The sequence below is a fragment of the Mesocricetus auratus genome, unplaced genomic scaffold, assembly GCF_017639785.1.
Source record: "Mesocricetus auratus isolate SY011 unplaced genomic scaffold, BCM_Maur_2.0 Super-Scaffold_100020, whole genome shotgun sequence".
NCBI classification, from domain to species: Eukaryota; Metazoa; Chordata; class Mammalia; order Rodentia; family Cricetidae; genus Mesocricetus; species Mesocricetus auratus.
The window spans coordinates 7,797,878-7,811,471 of NW_024429201.1; the positions used below are offsets into that span (position 1 = coordinate 7,797,878).

The window sequence follows — 13,594 nt, forward strand, 5'->3', positions numbered from 1 at the left end:
TCTCTCTGACCCCACCAAAGTTTAAGTTTAGTTATCAGTCACATTGGCCACCTTCTGAAGCTTGATAATTACGTGTGACTAGTGGCTGCCTTTGGGCCAGTGTGGTCACCACTGTCCTGTTCTCCTCAGTTTGTAAAACACTCCAGAGCCATGAAAGCTATCCGAAGTGAAAGCATTCTCCTCTCCAAGCTCCTGGAGCTGGAGTTGTTCTGTGGTGTCCTATATCAAAGCCAACCACACTAATGTTAGATCATGTAAAACAAAACTTTTCTCACTGTCTACTTTGCAACAAACACTTAAATACCTTCCTGTGTATGTAGGGCAGTAGGGAAGAGAGAAGAGATGTATAAGATAAGAAACATAACATTTAATCCTTGAGCATAATTGCCCATCCTGAATTTTGTTGCTCGCAGATTTCAAATTATCCTTAAGAAGTTTACTGTCTACTTGGGAGGTCTGATTTTGTTTATTTTCATTTTTTATTGAATTGCCTTCAAACCTTCTCAAAACAGCAAATATAAAACAAATATATCCAGATGGGAAATTAAGGCTTATACACAGTGAGTTAAGTGATGTGTAAAATAACGCGAAGCACTTAGTGAGTGGGTGCCAGATGGCGTGGGGTGAGCAGACCACTGCACAGAGTCAGGAGAGCTGGAAAGTAGTGCAGCCTGGGGGCTCACTCCAGCTCAGAGTGCCAGCGCTGGCCCTCAGCGCCCACGCAGTGGCAGGAGAGAACCAACTCACACAAGTCCTTCTCGGACCTGCGTGCCTACTATGGCATGTGCGTGCGCGCACGAGCCCACACACATGCATACGTACAAATAAATACATGCAGCTTTTTAGGAGGTTGTAGGGGTGGGAGACATGGCTCAGCGGCTAAGAGCACACACTGTTCTTTTGAAGGAACTGAGCTGGGCTCACAGCATCCACACTAGGTGGCTCATAAGCGCCTGTAACTCCAGCTCCAGGGAGGTTACTGCCTCTCACCCCCAGGCACCTGCACCCATGTGCACACATCCCCCATAATTAAAAATAATAAAAATATACCTCTTCTAAACTGCAAAAACTTTTAAAGAATGTAGGCTGTATAAGCTGAGGTGCTATGAACAGTGGGACTTTAACCAAAACTGAAGGTGGATGAGTTTCCCTCTAGTGAATTGGACTGTACATAGGAGGAGTAGGCTTCAACTGTACTGAGGATTCGGGCTGGGAGGCCTGTATTTAAACATGGCAGTAGCAGCAGCAGGTTGCGTAAATTGCACGTTTCCAATTTAAGACATTGGTCTTTAAGCTTGAAGCATCCCTGGCTTTTTCTAGCCCCTTAATCTATTTTTTTTTTTTTTTGGCCTCTTACGACTGACATTTGAACAGAGGGCCCCATGCATGCTGAGCAATGCCTGTACCTCTGAGCTGTGCTCCTGGCCCTTCCCTAAAATGATTGTAAAATAACATCTTAGTGAGTCTAATATCATCAAACTGTATTTGACTACTTAAATTAATACCCATTATTGCTGTTTCTATGGCTTACATTTCTTGAAGTGCTAATTTTTCTGCATTCAACTCCTAATTCATGCTAATTCTAAATACTAAATGAGCTAGAGATTACAATATCAACTAGTAGTTTTTCTAAACTTTTGTACAAATAATGACATTTGTGTAAGTAAAAATAGTCTTCCAATATTAGTAACGAAGTAATACCAAATAAAATGTGACTTGTTATCTGGTATAGTTGTATTACCATTGTATAATCACTCAAATTTATTTCCTTCTCTGGGATGTTCAAGTGTACTTTGTGTATTTTTAAGTAATGGAAGCATTGAACTGTTTTTGATTCAGGTGGTAAAACCAATCCCTATTAAAGGAGATGGATCTGAAATAAGTAACTTGGCCGCTGAGCCTCAGGGAGAGGGCCAAGCGAGCTCTGCTTCACCAGCCCCCAAAGGCCGCCGCAGCCCGTCTCCTGGCAGCTCCCCGTCAGGGCGCTCAGTGAAACCGGAATCCCCAGGAGTGAGACGGAAACGAGTCTCCCCGGTGCCTGTAAGTTAAGATTTGAACCCAGTTTGTCCGTGTCTGTCTTTTTTGTTTGTTTGTTTTTTGTTTTTGTTTTTGACTCACTCATGACACAGAAAGGGTTGCCCAGCTATGCCACAGACCATGGTTTTCAAAGCATGATCTGAAGGCTGATGGAGACTCTGAAATGTCAAGCTAGTTTTGTGCTAAAACCAGTGTGTTGTCTCTCTGGTTCAGTCCACTGGTAATTGATGAAGTTGCTGGCGCTCTCACCCCAGCTAACCCTGGACTACAGCATCAGAATTGGGGTTCCCTGATACGACATTGTCGTACCTCTTGTCCTCCCTGCGTTTACTCTGTCTTAGAGAAGGTTTGCTCTTCATTGCTGTATATTGTCCATGAAAGAAAAGGGCTACTTAGTTTTTAAGAATGCCTTTGTCAGAGAAATTACTGTTTGAATCCCAACCCTATTTAATATTCTGAGATGTGTGACAAAATGGGACACGGGTAAAGCACTTAGCCACACGCTAAACTACGGTCACCATCTCATAGAAAAGCCTTATGCACTTGCTGGAGTTGCCAGCTGAACCAGCCATCCTGTCTTCATGGAACAGAATCAGTAATTGAAAGAATGGTCAACAAAGTATGGTTGTGTGATTGACATTTTCTCTAAAGTGAACTAAATGAAACTGTCTCGTCAAGGACAATAAAATATTTTTTACCACTGATGAGATTTGAGGTTCCAAAGCAAAAATTAAAATTTTAGAAACTATTTCCACTGTGCGTTACCATTTTTGGTATTTAGACTTCTAAGACTGATGATATAAAATGTTTTTTTAACATTATATAGTTATATCTGTGTGACTTAGTAAACTAATGTTTTCCAAATAAGTAGTATATGTTGAAACAAATTTATTCAAGACCTGTCCAGGGTGTGAGGCGAACCATGGGGATTTAATGTGCCAGCTGGGAAAGCAGACACTTTTCTTTCACATTCTCATCGCCGCTGCTTCCCTGGGACTGGAGAGACGGCCCAGCAGAGGGAGCACTGTGCTCTTCCAGGGGACCGAGGTTCCGTCCCCGGCACCCACGAGGTGGCTCCCAGTGTAGCTCCAGGGCTGGGGAAATTTGATGCCCTCCTGTGGTTTCCTGGACATTGAACATACAAGCATGCATGTAGGTAAACACTTGCACACATGAAATAAAAGAAAATAGATCTAAAGCAATCTGTTCTTTGAGCTTTGGGCTCGTATTTGGGGCGGTGTGATGGGTATGACAGAAAATCGACATAATCTTGCGGGAAGGCTCTAAAATCTTTCTTCCTCCGGTAACCAGATTCTTTCTTACATCTGTGCTTTAATCAGCACATGTCACAGCAGACCAAATAACAGCTTTTTTTATGCTAAACCCGCCATCAAAGAGATGTGCACAAGGGCAGTAGAGACCGGATGGTACAAGCGGTGGGTGAGCGCCTGTGAGCACATCGTTGAAGCACAGCGCTGTGATTTGCTAGCTCAGACGTTTGAGAGCCAGGGCCAGGAGCTTGTCCCTGCTCCCGATGGCCTGTGCTCCAGCCAGCCTTGCTTCTGCTCATGCATTGCTTCGTTTGCAAAGCTCAAACAGGTGGGGCTGTTGGCATCTACCTCCTGGCGTGACTGCTGGGTTGGAGCAGAAGCTGCTGGCCTTGGAGCTCTCACGTCCCCATTTGCATCTTGATTTCATGAGGCCTCAAAGCAAAGGAGGGCCGTGGATAAGTATAAGCAGAATCGTATCTTCCCATCTCCTCCCCCAAACCACCCCACTTTTATAGCACAGCAAGGGCGAGCTAGACACCATTGACCTGCAGTTGTTTCTAGACCTGGAAAGCAGACTGAACTTTAGTCAGTCACAGACAAACAGGCTGTTCATTACATAACCAGGGTGTGCCCGTCACGCCCCAATATGGCAAAGGCTCACTGTAGTGAGTCCAGCAGTCGCGTCTCCTTGCTTTGTGTTCGGCCTGTAAAAGCTGTCTGGACATTACTCCAGGTTTTGAGTGCTGCCCATTTCATGGGATCCGTCCTTGCTCAAGTAAACTGTGGTTTATCTACAGCAGTCTCTTCATTAGCCCCAGGCAGTCGCTGGCCTATTTTTGTCTGTGTTTGCCTTTTAAGGATAGTCTTCTGTGGCAGGCACCTTTGACTTGGGTCCTGTCACGGCATGTATCAGTGCTCCATTTCAGTTGTTGAATATCCTTCAATGCGACTGTATACCACACTAGGTTTATCCATTCATCAGATGGGCTGCATCTGCCTTTAGGCTACTACCAGTAATACCGGTGTGAGCATTCACATACAAGTATGCGTGTAGATGTGTCCTAATTTCTCTTGAGTTCATAACTAGGGGTGGGGCTCTTGGGTGGAAAGTTTAACATTTTCGGGAGCTGCTATACTATTTGCCACAGCAGCTGCACAGTTTATACACCAAAGGGTTCTGGGATGCTTCATGGTTTTGCTGCCATTTATTCAGTCCAGGGGTCTCCACCAATCGTTAATTCCTGCTGGGTATCGATGACAAGACCAGTTTCTGGGGAAATGAGTAGCGTGGTGAGCATGATGTTTGTGACTCTGATCACAGAAGGTTTTGGTCAGCCTCCAATAGGGAGTTTTTAAAGGAGGAAGAGTCTATGCAGTATAGCTGGGGGGGAGTCCATGGTGATGTTTGCGAATCCCACCCTAGAGGGCCCTCTGCAGAACCTTAAGTATGAGATTTCATGTTCACATTTGCTGCTAGAAACGGCACATTGCCTGCTTATGGTGGTCACTGTTACTACCTTAAAGTTTGGTTTGCATGGTACTTTAGAAGACCCAAGTTTATGGAGTAGTTTGTAAAATGACCACATGGTTGTCTCAGGCAGAGATTATCATCACTTGTAGGATGTTTGAGATTTTAGAGTTCTTCTAAAATGAAGGTGTCAGATTACAGTGTTTTCCCCTTCATTAGACTTCATACATAGAGCTTTTTTTTCTGGGAATATAATCTACCACATGACTCTCTGGTATGACCTTTTTTGAATGTAGATTTCTTACCATGAAGTGAGAAGTTTACCTAATCAAAAACAATGTTGTGAAGTTTCAGAGCGGCAGAATCACACCACCCCGAAGAGCCCCGTCACCAGATGGCTTCTCGCCATATAGCCCGGAGGAGACAAACCGCCGTGTGAACAAGGTGATGAGAGCCAGACTATACCTCCTGCAGCAGATAGGACCCAACTCTTTCCTGATTGGAGGAGACAGTCCGGACAATAAGTACCGGGTGTTCATTGGGCCACAGGTAGTATTTGACACTGTTTTATATTTATTAGTATATGGTACCATTTTAAGTCTGTGTACTATTAAATCATTTTGTTTCTTTCTGTGGTTAGAAATTGAGTGCACAGGTCCATGTTGAGTATATAAGTGTCACCTCATCCCCAGACAGGGAAGGGTTCTTCTAGTCTGCCCTTTGGTGTTTTATTTTGTGTTTGCCTGTATGTGGTTTTTTGAGACAGGGTTTCTTTGTGTAGCCCTGGCTGTCCTGGCCTTGGTCTCAGAGGCCCACCTGCGTCTCTCTGCCTCCCGAGTGCTAGGATTAAAGGGGTGCGCCACCAGCTTTGTTTACATTTTGCAACAGGGTCTCAATATGGCATCCAGCTTGCCTCAAAACTTGTAGCTCAGGCTTGCCCTGAATTCATGGTGATCCTCCTGTCTGCAAGTACTAAAATGACAGGCATGGATGTGCTCTCAATTTTTATAAAGTGAGTTTGAAATGCATCTAGACTATGTATGACTACAACAGTACCTTGAACAAATAAATTTGTGTGTTGAATAAATTCATTGAAAATAGATTAATACATGGAAGCATTTATATCTGTATGTGAGGATAATGAAGAATATTAATAGAAGCTTTAATAAAATAGACTTAGAAATGCCCAAGTGGCAAAGGCATAGATATTCTGATTGAACCCCCTCGATTTATTAACCCATGGGCTTTCTTCCTGTTCACCAGAACTGCAGCTGTGGGCGTGGAACATTTTGTATTCACCTCTTGTTTGTTATGCTCCGAGTATTCCAACTAGAACCATCTGACCCGATGTTATGGAGAAAAACTTTAAAAAATTTTGAGGTAATTTTTTTAATATACAACTCTAGTGTAAATTGGCAATAAACTTGTATGTCTTGAAGTTTTTCCAAGAGCACTGAATTCAAATAAGCAGTGGCCATGTTGGACATGTGAATGTAATACAGCTTTAAAGTTCTTTGGTGACTTAGTGAGTGATAAGTGATTTGGGTTTTTGTTTGTTTCTAGACTATAAAAGACTTAAGTAAATACTGGTCCTCTGTAAAAAAGCATTGTCCTTGTAAACTTCATTCTTCGTTTGAAGCTCTTTAAATTGGCTTTATGCAAATAAAGATGAGTAATTCCCCTCTTCATATGCCTAATTGTGGCATCGATGTCATTGACGCTGTGTTTTTCCAATGTTAGGTTGAGAGTTTGTTCCAGAAGTATCACAGTAGGCGTAGCTCAAGAATCAAAGCTCCATCCCGTAACACCATCCAGAAGTTTGTTTCGCGCATGTCAAATTCTCATACATTGTCATCATCTAGCACATCTGCATCTAGTTCAGAAAACAGGTTAGTACTTGCACAGAAGTAAGCATCATCTAGCGGTGCATTTTAATTTTAGGAATAACTGTTTATTTTACTTACTTGATTGCTATACAATGGTGTTGACGTCTCGTGTTCTCGCAAAGCTAAAGGTTATTAAAGGTCGCTTGAAGACTTTTTCTTCTCCACACTATATGTTGAAAACGACACATTAACATAGTGCCCCTTCTTGTGAGAAAGCAGGTGGCGGATGTAAATTCATGAGGGCCTGCTGTGTCAAACAGTGCCTTACCATGGTTTCAGTTACTCTTAAAAAAGCCTTGTCAGGTGAATTTTATCACTGCTGTACAGATAATGAAGCTAAGGCAATGTGAAGGAGAAGGAAGCATCTGTAATTCTTCTGGAAATAAATTATATACGAGGCAGAGTGGCCTTCCACAGCCGCTTTCACGTACGGGGTTTCATGTTGTGTAACATCGGGGCTTCGTTCATAGATGTTGTGTGACATCAGGACTTCGTTCATAGATGTGTTCAGAGACCTGCTGCCTGGCGGAAGATGAGCATGTCCTCACTGAGTAGACTGGTCAGTCAGAGCGGAAGGGGCAGGAGCTGTTAGTCATGGCTACTACTTAAGGTCCACACTGCTTCACAAACTCCAATGCCCAGTTACTGGGAAGATGGCACACAAAAGGTGGATACAGTGCAGCCTGGAATGACAAATGTGGGCGTTTCCGAGTCTCGAGCATTACATGGAGACTATTACGCACTGCGTAACATTATCCCGTGGCCACCTTTCTGTGTTAAAACGAGATGGTTCGGTTGCTGCGGAAAGGAGGAAGGGCATCTGTGGTCCCGAGCACCCTGGTTTGAGAAGCACTGGCTGTCAAGTGTCATCTCCATCCCCCCAGTCTCTTAGTGCTGTGACCGCCTTGGAAAGCGGAGCGCAGGGAAGCGGTCTGTGGCCACTGGACGAAGGGGAAAACTGGTTTTCATCCATGGAAAATGCAAACGTTGGAAGTTTTTAAAGTCTGGAGTCAGTGGATTGACTTTAACCCTACAGCAGTTCAGGTCATTTGTGAAACTAAAGAGCTTCTGGCTTACTTAGAAATAGATGAAGCCAGGGAGGTAATAGCATAACCAGAATTTGGGTATTGTGATACCTAACTCAGGTTTCTTTCTGGGGTGGGTGGGAGGAGAAAGAAAGAAATGTTAAGCTTCTGAAACCAAACTTTATGTTTTATGTTGAAGAGAATAAATGTTTAAAGCTAGATGGCTAAAACTTTTAAATCGGAAGTTCCTAAGATGATCAAAGATACTTTCTTGATATGGTTCAGAATTTGAGGTTTCCAGGTACACTGGTATATCAGCAGTGTGGGCACAAAAGTTTATCATATTGTAATGCATCATGTAAGTTTTTGGAAAAATTAAAATCAATAAAAAGAAAACCATAAAGGATATTCCTATGGGGATCTAATTTTATGAAAACTTCAGTTGGTATTTCCAAAGAATGGGAAATAGAGATAAGGACTGGAGAGGTGTCCCAACAGTTGAGAATACCACCTGCTCTTCCAGAGGACCCAGGTTCAGTTCCCAGCACTCACATGACAGCTCACAAAGTGCAGAGATGATCCTAGAACCTCAGTGTAGGATAAAATGCATAAAAAAGACTAACAAGCATGCTCAGTCAGCCCGCTAACATTTTAAAAAATGCTTAATAAAAATTGCACTGGATGGAGAGGAAGAAAGGTAGGAGAAGGATGGGTTTAGAACCAGGTATAATGACATATGTATGCCTTGTACGTTTTACACACGCACGTGCGCGCATGCTGTAGTTCCTTCATTGAATTGCATTTGCAGTAAGAACGGCCTGACTCATACTTCATTCTGTGACTATGATTTTTTGGATCTGCTTCTAAATTACTGTGTATCGATAGGAGAAATTTGGTGGTATTTTGTTTATGATCTAATAAAGCTTGCCTGAAGCTTAGAGAAGCAAAGCAGCCAGCCACTAGAGAGTTCTCACCTCTGCCAATGCTCTGACTGAAGGGGCGATCCACCTGACCTCAAGCTGCTCCCGACTGCACAGCTGCTCAGACTCAATGAGTCTGCCATGCCTCCCTGTCTCCTCCTGCCGTACATTCCTCTCTCCACCCAGTCATATCACTGCTGTCTCCACCTCCCTAGTGCTGGGACTAAAGGTGTGAGCTCTGCTTTTCACTCTCATGTAGCCCAGGGTGGCCTTGAACTCACAGAGATTCATCTGCCTCTGTCTCCCGAGTGCTGGGATTAAAGGTGTGTGCCACCACTGCCTGGCCCCTATGGCTGTGGCTAGCTTTGTACTCTGATTTTCAGGCAGTCTTTATTAGATCATAAACAATACATCACCACAGAGAAATAACCAAGTGCCCTGTGGGTATCAGATGGTGCTATCAAACAAGGATCTCTGGCTGATATGGGCATTGTCCAGGGGAGTCGTAGACCTGGTGCTCAGTGTTTTGCTTCCCTCCCTTGCAGCATCAAGGATGAAGAGGAGCAGATGTGCCCCATCTGCTTGTTGGGCATGCTGGACGAGGAGAGCCTGACTGTGTGTGAGGACGGCTGCAGGAACAAGCTGCACCACCACTGCATGTCCATCTGTAGGTGGCTCCTTCTGCCCCACGCTCAACCTGCCTGTCTTCTAGCTCAGGGTTTTTGTTTGATTGCAGCGTGGTTTGTGGAGAGATAGGGAGAGCAGAAGAAGGGCCTGCTTGAGCACCATGGGGAATTTTCAGCAAATTGGGGTTCAGGATCTGTGTAGATGTAAAAGAGTTTATAGTGGTGGAAATGGAAGGAGGGCAGACTTAAACTCCCAGCCCAAAGCTGTGGGGGGACCTGGGCGGGCTTTCGGGAGGGCGAATCTGGAAGACTAGCGGGGAATGGAGTGGGGCAGAATGCTTCGAAGGACGGTAAGCCAAGCGAGGCTGTCACGAGTGATAAGCAGCGCTTGTGTAGGGAAGGCACCAGGATGTTTACTCCGCTGCACTGGCCAGCTTCAGGATTGAGACCCTATCAGATTATATGAAGCTCTGATAAGATTGTATGAGGCTCTGTCTTACAGTAGCTGTTCTAAGCACTCAGGATCTAGAAATTCTTAATGCTGTGAAGATTTACATTTTTGAGACAGTCTTCTCGTTATATTTTTCAGGGGCAGAAGAATGTAGAAGAAATAGAGAACCTTTAATATGTCCCCTTTGTAGATCTAAGTGGAGATCCCACGACTTCTACAGGTAATAATTTTCCATTATTGGTTCGTGTATGCTTAACAAAAAATTAAAATGACTTTCTCAAGCCTCTCAAGGTGGCATACACCTGTGATCCCAGCTCTTGGGAGACTGAGGCAGGAGGATCATGAGATCAAGACTAGCCTGGGCTGCCATGGAGCCTTGTCTCAAAACAGAGTACAGAGTGTGACTTTTATCTGTTAATATTTTGCCACAAATTTTTGTGATCTTTCATTTTAGCCATGAGTTGTCAAGCCCCGTGGATTCCCCTGCCTCCCTGCGAACTGTACCGCAGCCAGTCTCCCCACAGCAGCCTGTGGCTGGATCGCAAAGAAGGAACCAAGAAAGCAATTTTAACCTTACTCACTACGGAGCCCAGCAGATCCCTCCCGCTTACAAAGAGTTGGCTGAGCCGTGGATCCAGGTAAGCAGTTCTTGGTTTAAGTCATCTCTTGTGTTTGTCCCTTTCCCCCAGTTGTTTCTAATTTAGGAAAACTTCACTGGTGTGATTCCTAACATGCTAAGGATTTTATCCAGCTCTTGGTGTTAATTCCTTTCTGTATGTATGTTACAGAGTTTACACTTGTAAGTTTGTTTGTCATTTTCACCTAACTAGATGTGTGTCTTCCTAAACTAACAAATGTAAAAGGCTGTGCAAACAGGAAAATGCAGCTCCTGGATGCTGATTTTCCCCATGTTTAATCCCCATTCCTGGCAAGTGCTGCCATTTAAACCCAGTTTCTCCTTTCTGTATACTGTTATATAACACACGCTTGCCAAGAGGATAAGTAAGGGTTCAGAATGCTCTTGGGTTTGGTGTTTTGGTTGCCTTTACCTCTTCAGAACAGTTCCTCATCTTCAGTAAACACAGGTTTTGGTTGACCAACTAATAAATTATTTTCTTGGTTGCTGGGTGTTTACTGTATTATTTTTAAATGTAGGATCCCAGTAGAGCTAGTGAGATAGTAGTGAGGAAGCCAGGTAATCAGCATTTACTAGTCGGGAGGTCCGATCAAGTCCGCAGAACTTACAGACACCTTATTCTTCCATCTGATTTGTGAGCGGTATTCTGCAAAGGCTCTGTCTGTTTCAGGATTGCAGAGAACTGAGTTGGTTCTGAGCTGTTAGATGCCATTCTCACTGGGCTGTCATCAACTGTGGTTTGCTTGTGCCTTAGGCCGTCACATAAGGTGGATTGAAAATGAAGCATTGCAGGAAGCTCATGGTGTTCTTTCTGGTTTATTCTCCTTTAAGTTTCTTTGTAACAGAACATATGTAAATAGGTCACTATTTGTTTTCCCCCAAATTGTGTTAATTTATGTCTGATACTTAGAAATTTTCACATACATTATCTTAGACAATTAACTTTTTGTTAATTGGCCCATTATATGTCAATGCCACTCAACCTTTCTCCTGGCTTTGGGGCCAGGGGCGAGGGCTGTAACAGCCCATAGTTAACTCTGCTACATCACTGTCTTTGTGCATTCCAGTAAAGCATGTTTTTCTTTAGTCTCCTCTCTTCTGGTCCCACCTACCTTACCAAAAATCACAGATTCCTTTGGCTTTCATCTCTTAAGAGAAATATTCTGACTTTGAAGCCTCCACACGGGTATTGTTCCTGATTTGTCTTGTTCTTTTGTTTTGTTTTTTTAAACCATGCTCTAGCTTCTCTATAAACGATGTTAGCCATCTGGAGTTGGTTTTTTGTTTTTGTCTCTGGGTTGTCGTGTTTTTAAGCATAAAACAAGCTATAAAAGTGAAGCTGTCTAGTTAATGGAGTTCACCCTCAATTTTACTTGAAGCTATTCAGTGTTAGTAGTTTTTCATGGTCACCAATGGAACTTGAGCATCCCATGTGTTGAAATAATGTTTCAAATTGAGCGATGCTGTGTTTCAGTCATTTGTCTTGTTGCTGTGACCAGATACCTGACAAGAAGTAAGGTAGAGTGAAGGATTTGTTTCCACTTACCATTCAAGGCATACAGCAGGTCAGGGGAGGCTTGACTGCAGATCAGGCATGGCCACATTGCCTCTGCAGGCCGGAAGCAGAGGGAGACAGTGGCTCATCCACTCATTTCGCCTCCCTGTTCAGTCAGAGGACCTCAGCCCAGTACCATGAACTGGTACTGACCACATTTAAGGTGGGTTTTCCCACCTCAGTTAACCTAATCTAGAAAGTCAGTACAGCTGGGCAGTAGTGGCACACACCTTTAGTCCCACCACTCGGGAGGCAGAGGCGAGTAGGTCTGTTTCCATGAGTTCAAGACCAGCCAGAACATCAGGGCTACATAGAGGAACCTTGTCTCCTGGGGGGTGGGGGTGCTCAATAGAGATTTCTAGAAATTTCTAAATCCCATTGGCAGTCAACAGTCAAGGAGCTGGACAGATAGCTCAGTCAGGTGTTTGCATGGTCCCCCGAGTGTGACATCAGCACCCTGTAGAAAGCTGGCTGTGTTAAGGCACTTGGAATCCCAGCTTTGGAAAGGTGAGACAGGTGGAGTTGTGGGACTCAGTGGCCAGCTCCTGGGAACACTACCTGAGGTTGATCTCCTCCACAGTGTGCTCACATGTCATGTGCACCCACGCCCCCACACAAGAATGTGTATATATTATTAAAGTTTTCATTGCACAATTTTGACAGTCTGTCAAATATAGTAAAGACTTGAGAAGTGACTGGTTTTTCTCTAATCATCAGAAATAGTTCTTAATATATCATAAGTTCACTAATTTCTCATCACATTGTATTTGTTCAATACAGGTGTTTGGAATGGAACTCGTTGGCTGCTTATTTTCTAGAAACTGGAATGTAAGAGAGATGGCCCTCAGGCGTCTTTCACATGACGTTAGTGGGGCTCTGTTGTTGGCAAATGGGGAGAGCACTGGAAATTCTGGCGGTGGCAGTGGAGGCAGCTTGAGTGCTGGAGCCGCCAGCGGGTCTTCCCAGACCAGCATCTCAGGGCATGTGGTAGAGGCGTGCTGCAGCGTGCTGTCCATAGTCTGTGCCGACCCTGTCTACAAAGTGTACGTTGCTGCTTTAGTAAGTACATCATTCCATAACCATATCTTTACGAGTTTTCTCTCTCTCTGGTCATTTGTAGGCATTAATTTTAAGAAACCGTAAATCTACTTTACCTAAGTTAACTTTAGAAAATCTAGTTTCTTAATCCTATAATCCTAAGAAATTGCAATACTCCATCTTATCTCTCCATATAATTTTGTTGATTTTAATCTGTTTGTGGTTTCTTATACACTGTTTACTTTTCTCTCATGTAGTAGTAATGTCTTGCTATTAGTATATTTTCTTGAATGAATATATCACATATGGCCAAATTAGAACTTCTTGATGGGCTGGTATGGTGATGCCGTGCCTAGAAACCCAGCACTTGAAAGGAGGAGGGAGAGGATCAGGAGATAAGCTGATCCCTAGCCAGGGAGTCTAGGGCTAGCCCAGGTAATAGGAGACCCTGTCTCAGGAAACAGAAACAAACAGGCAAAACCAGGGTTAGAAAATGACCTTTGAGTTTTGCTGTTGTTTGTTGGTTTGCTTGTTTTGATGTATGGAAGCATTAAGGATATTTATTTTTTAACAATTGTTACAAAAATTGTTCTTGGCTTCAGTACACGTTGTGAGAAAATTCAGAAAATGGTCCCATGTTACCTCAGTTTCTTTCCTGTAACTGATAAAAACACCCTGAC

General features: G+C 43.6%; 1 protein-coding gene across 1 annotated transcript in view; it reads left to right on the forward strand.

The window, feature by feature from the left end:
- The window catches only part of Map3k1 (mitogen-activated protein kinase kinase kinase 1), a 62,924-nt gene that overhangs the window by 35,510 nt on the left and 13,820 nt on the right, over positions 1-13,594 (forward strand). Inside the window, 8 exon segments of the mRNA XM_005065477.2 lie at positions 1,840-2,040; positions 5,125-5,325; positions 6,040-6,156; positions 6,517-6,665; positions 9,153-9,274; positions 9,823-9,904; positions 10,139-10,322; positions 12,657-12,935. Coding sequence (XP_005065534.2) covers positions 1,840-2,040; positions 5,125-5,325; positions 6,040-6,156; positions 6,517-6,665; positions 9,153-9,274; positions 9,823-9,904; positions 10,139-10,322; positions 12,657-12,935 — 1,335 coding nt within the window.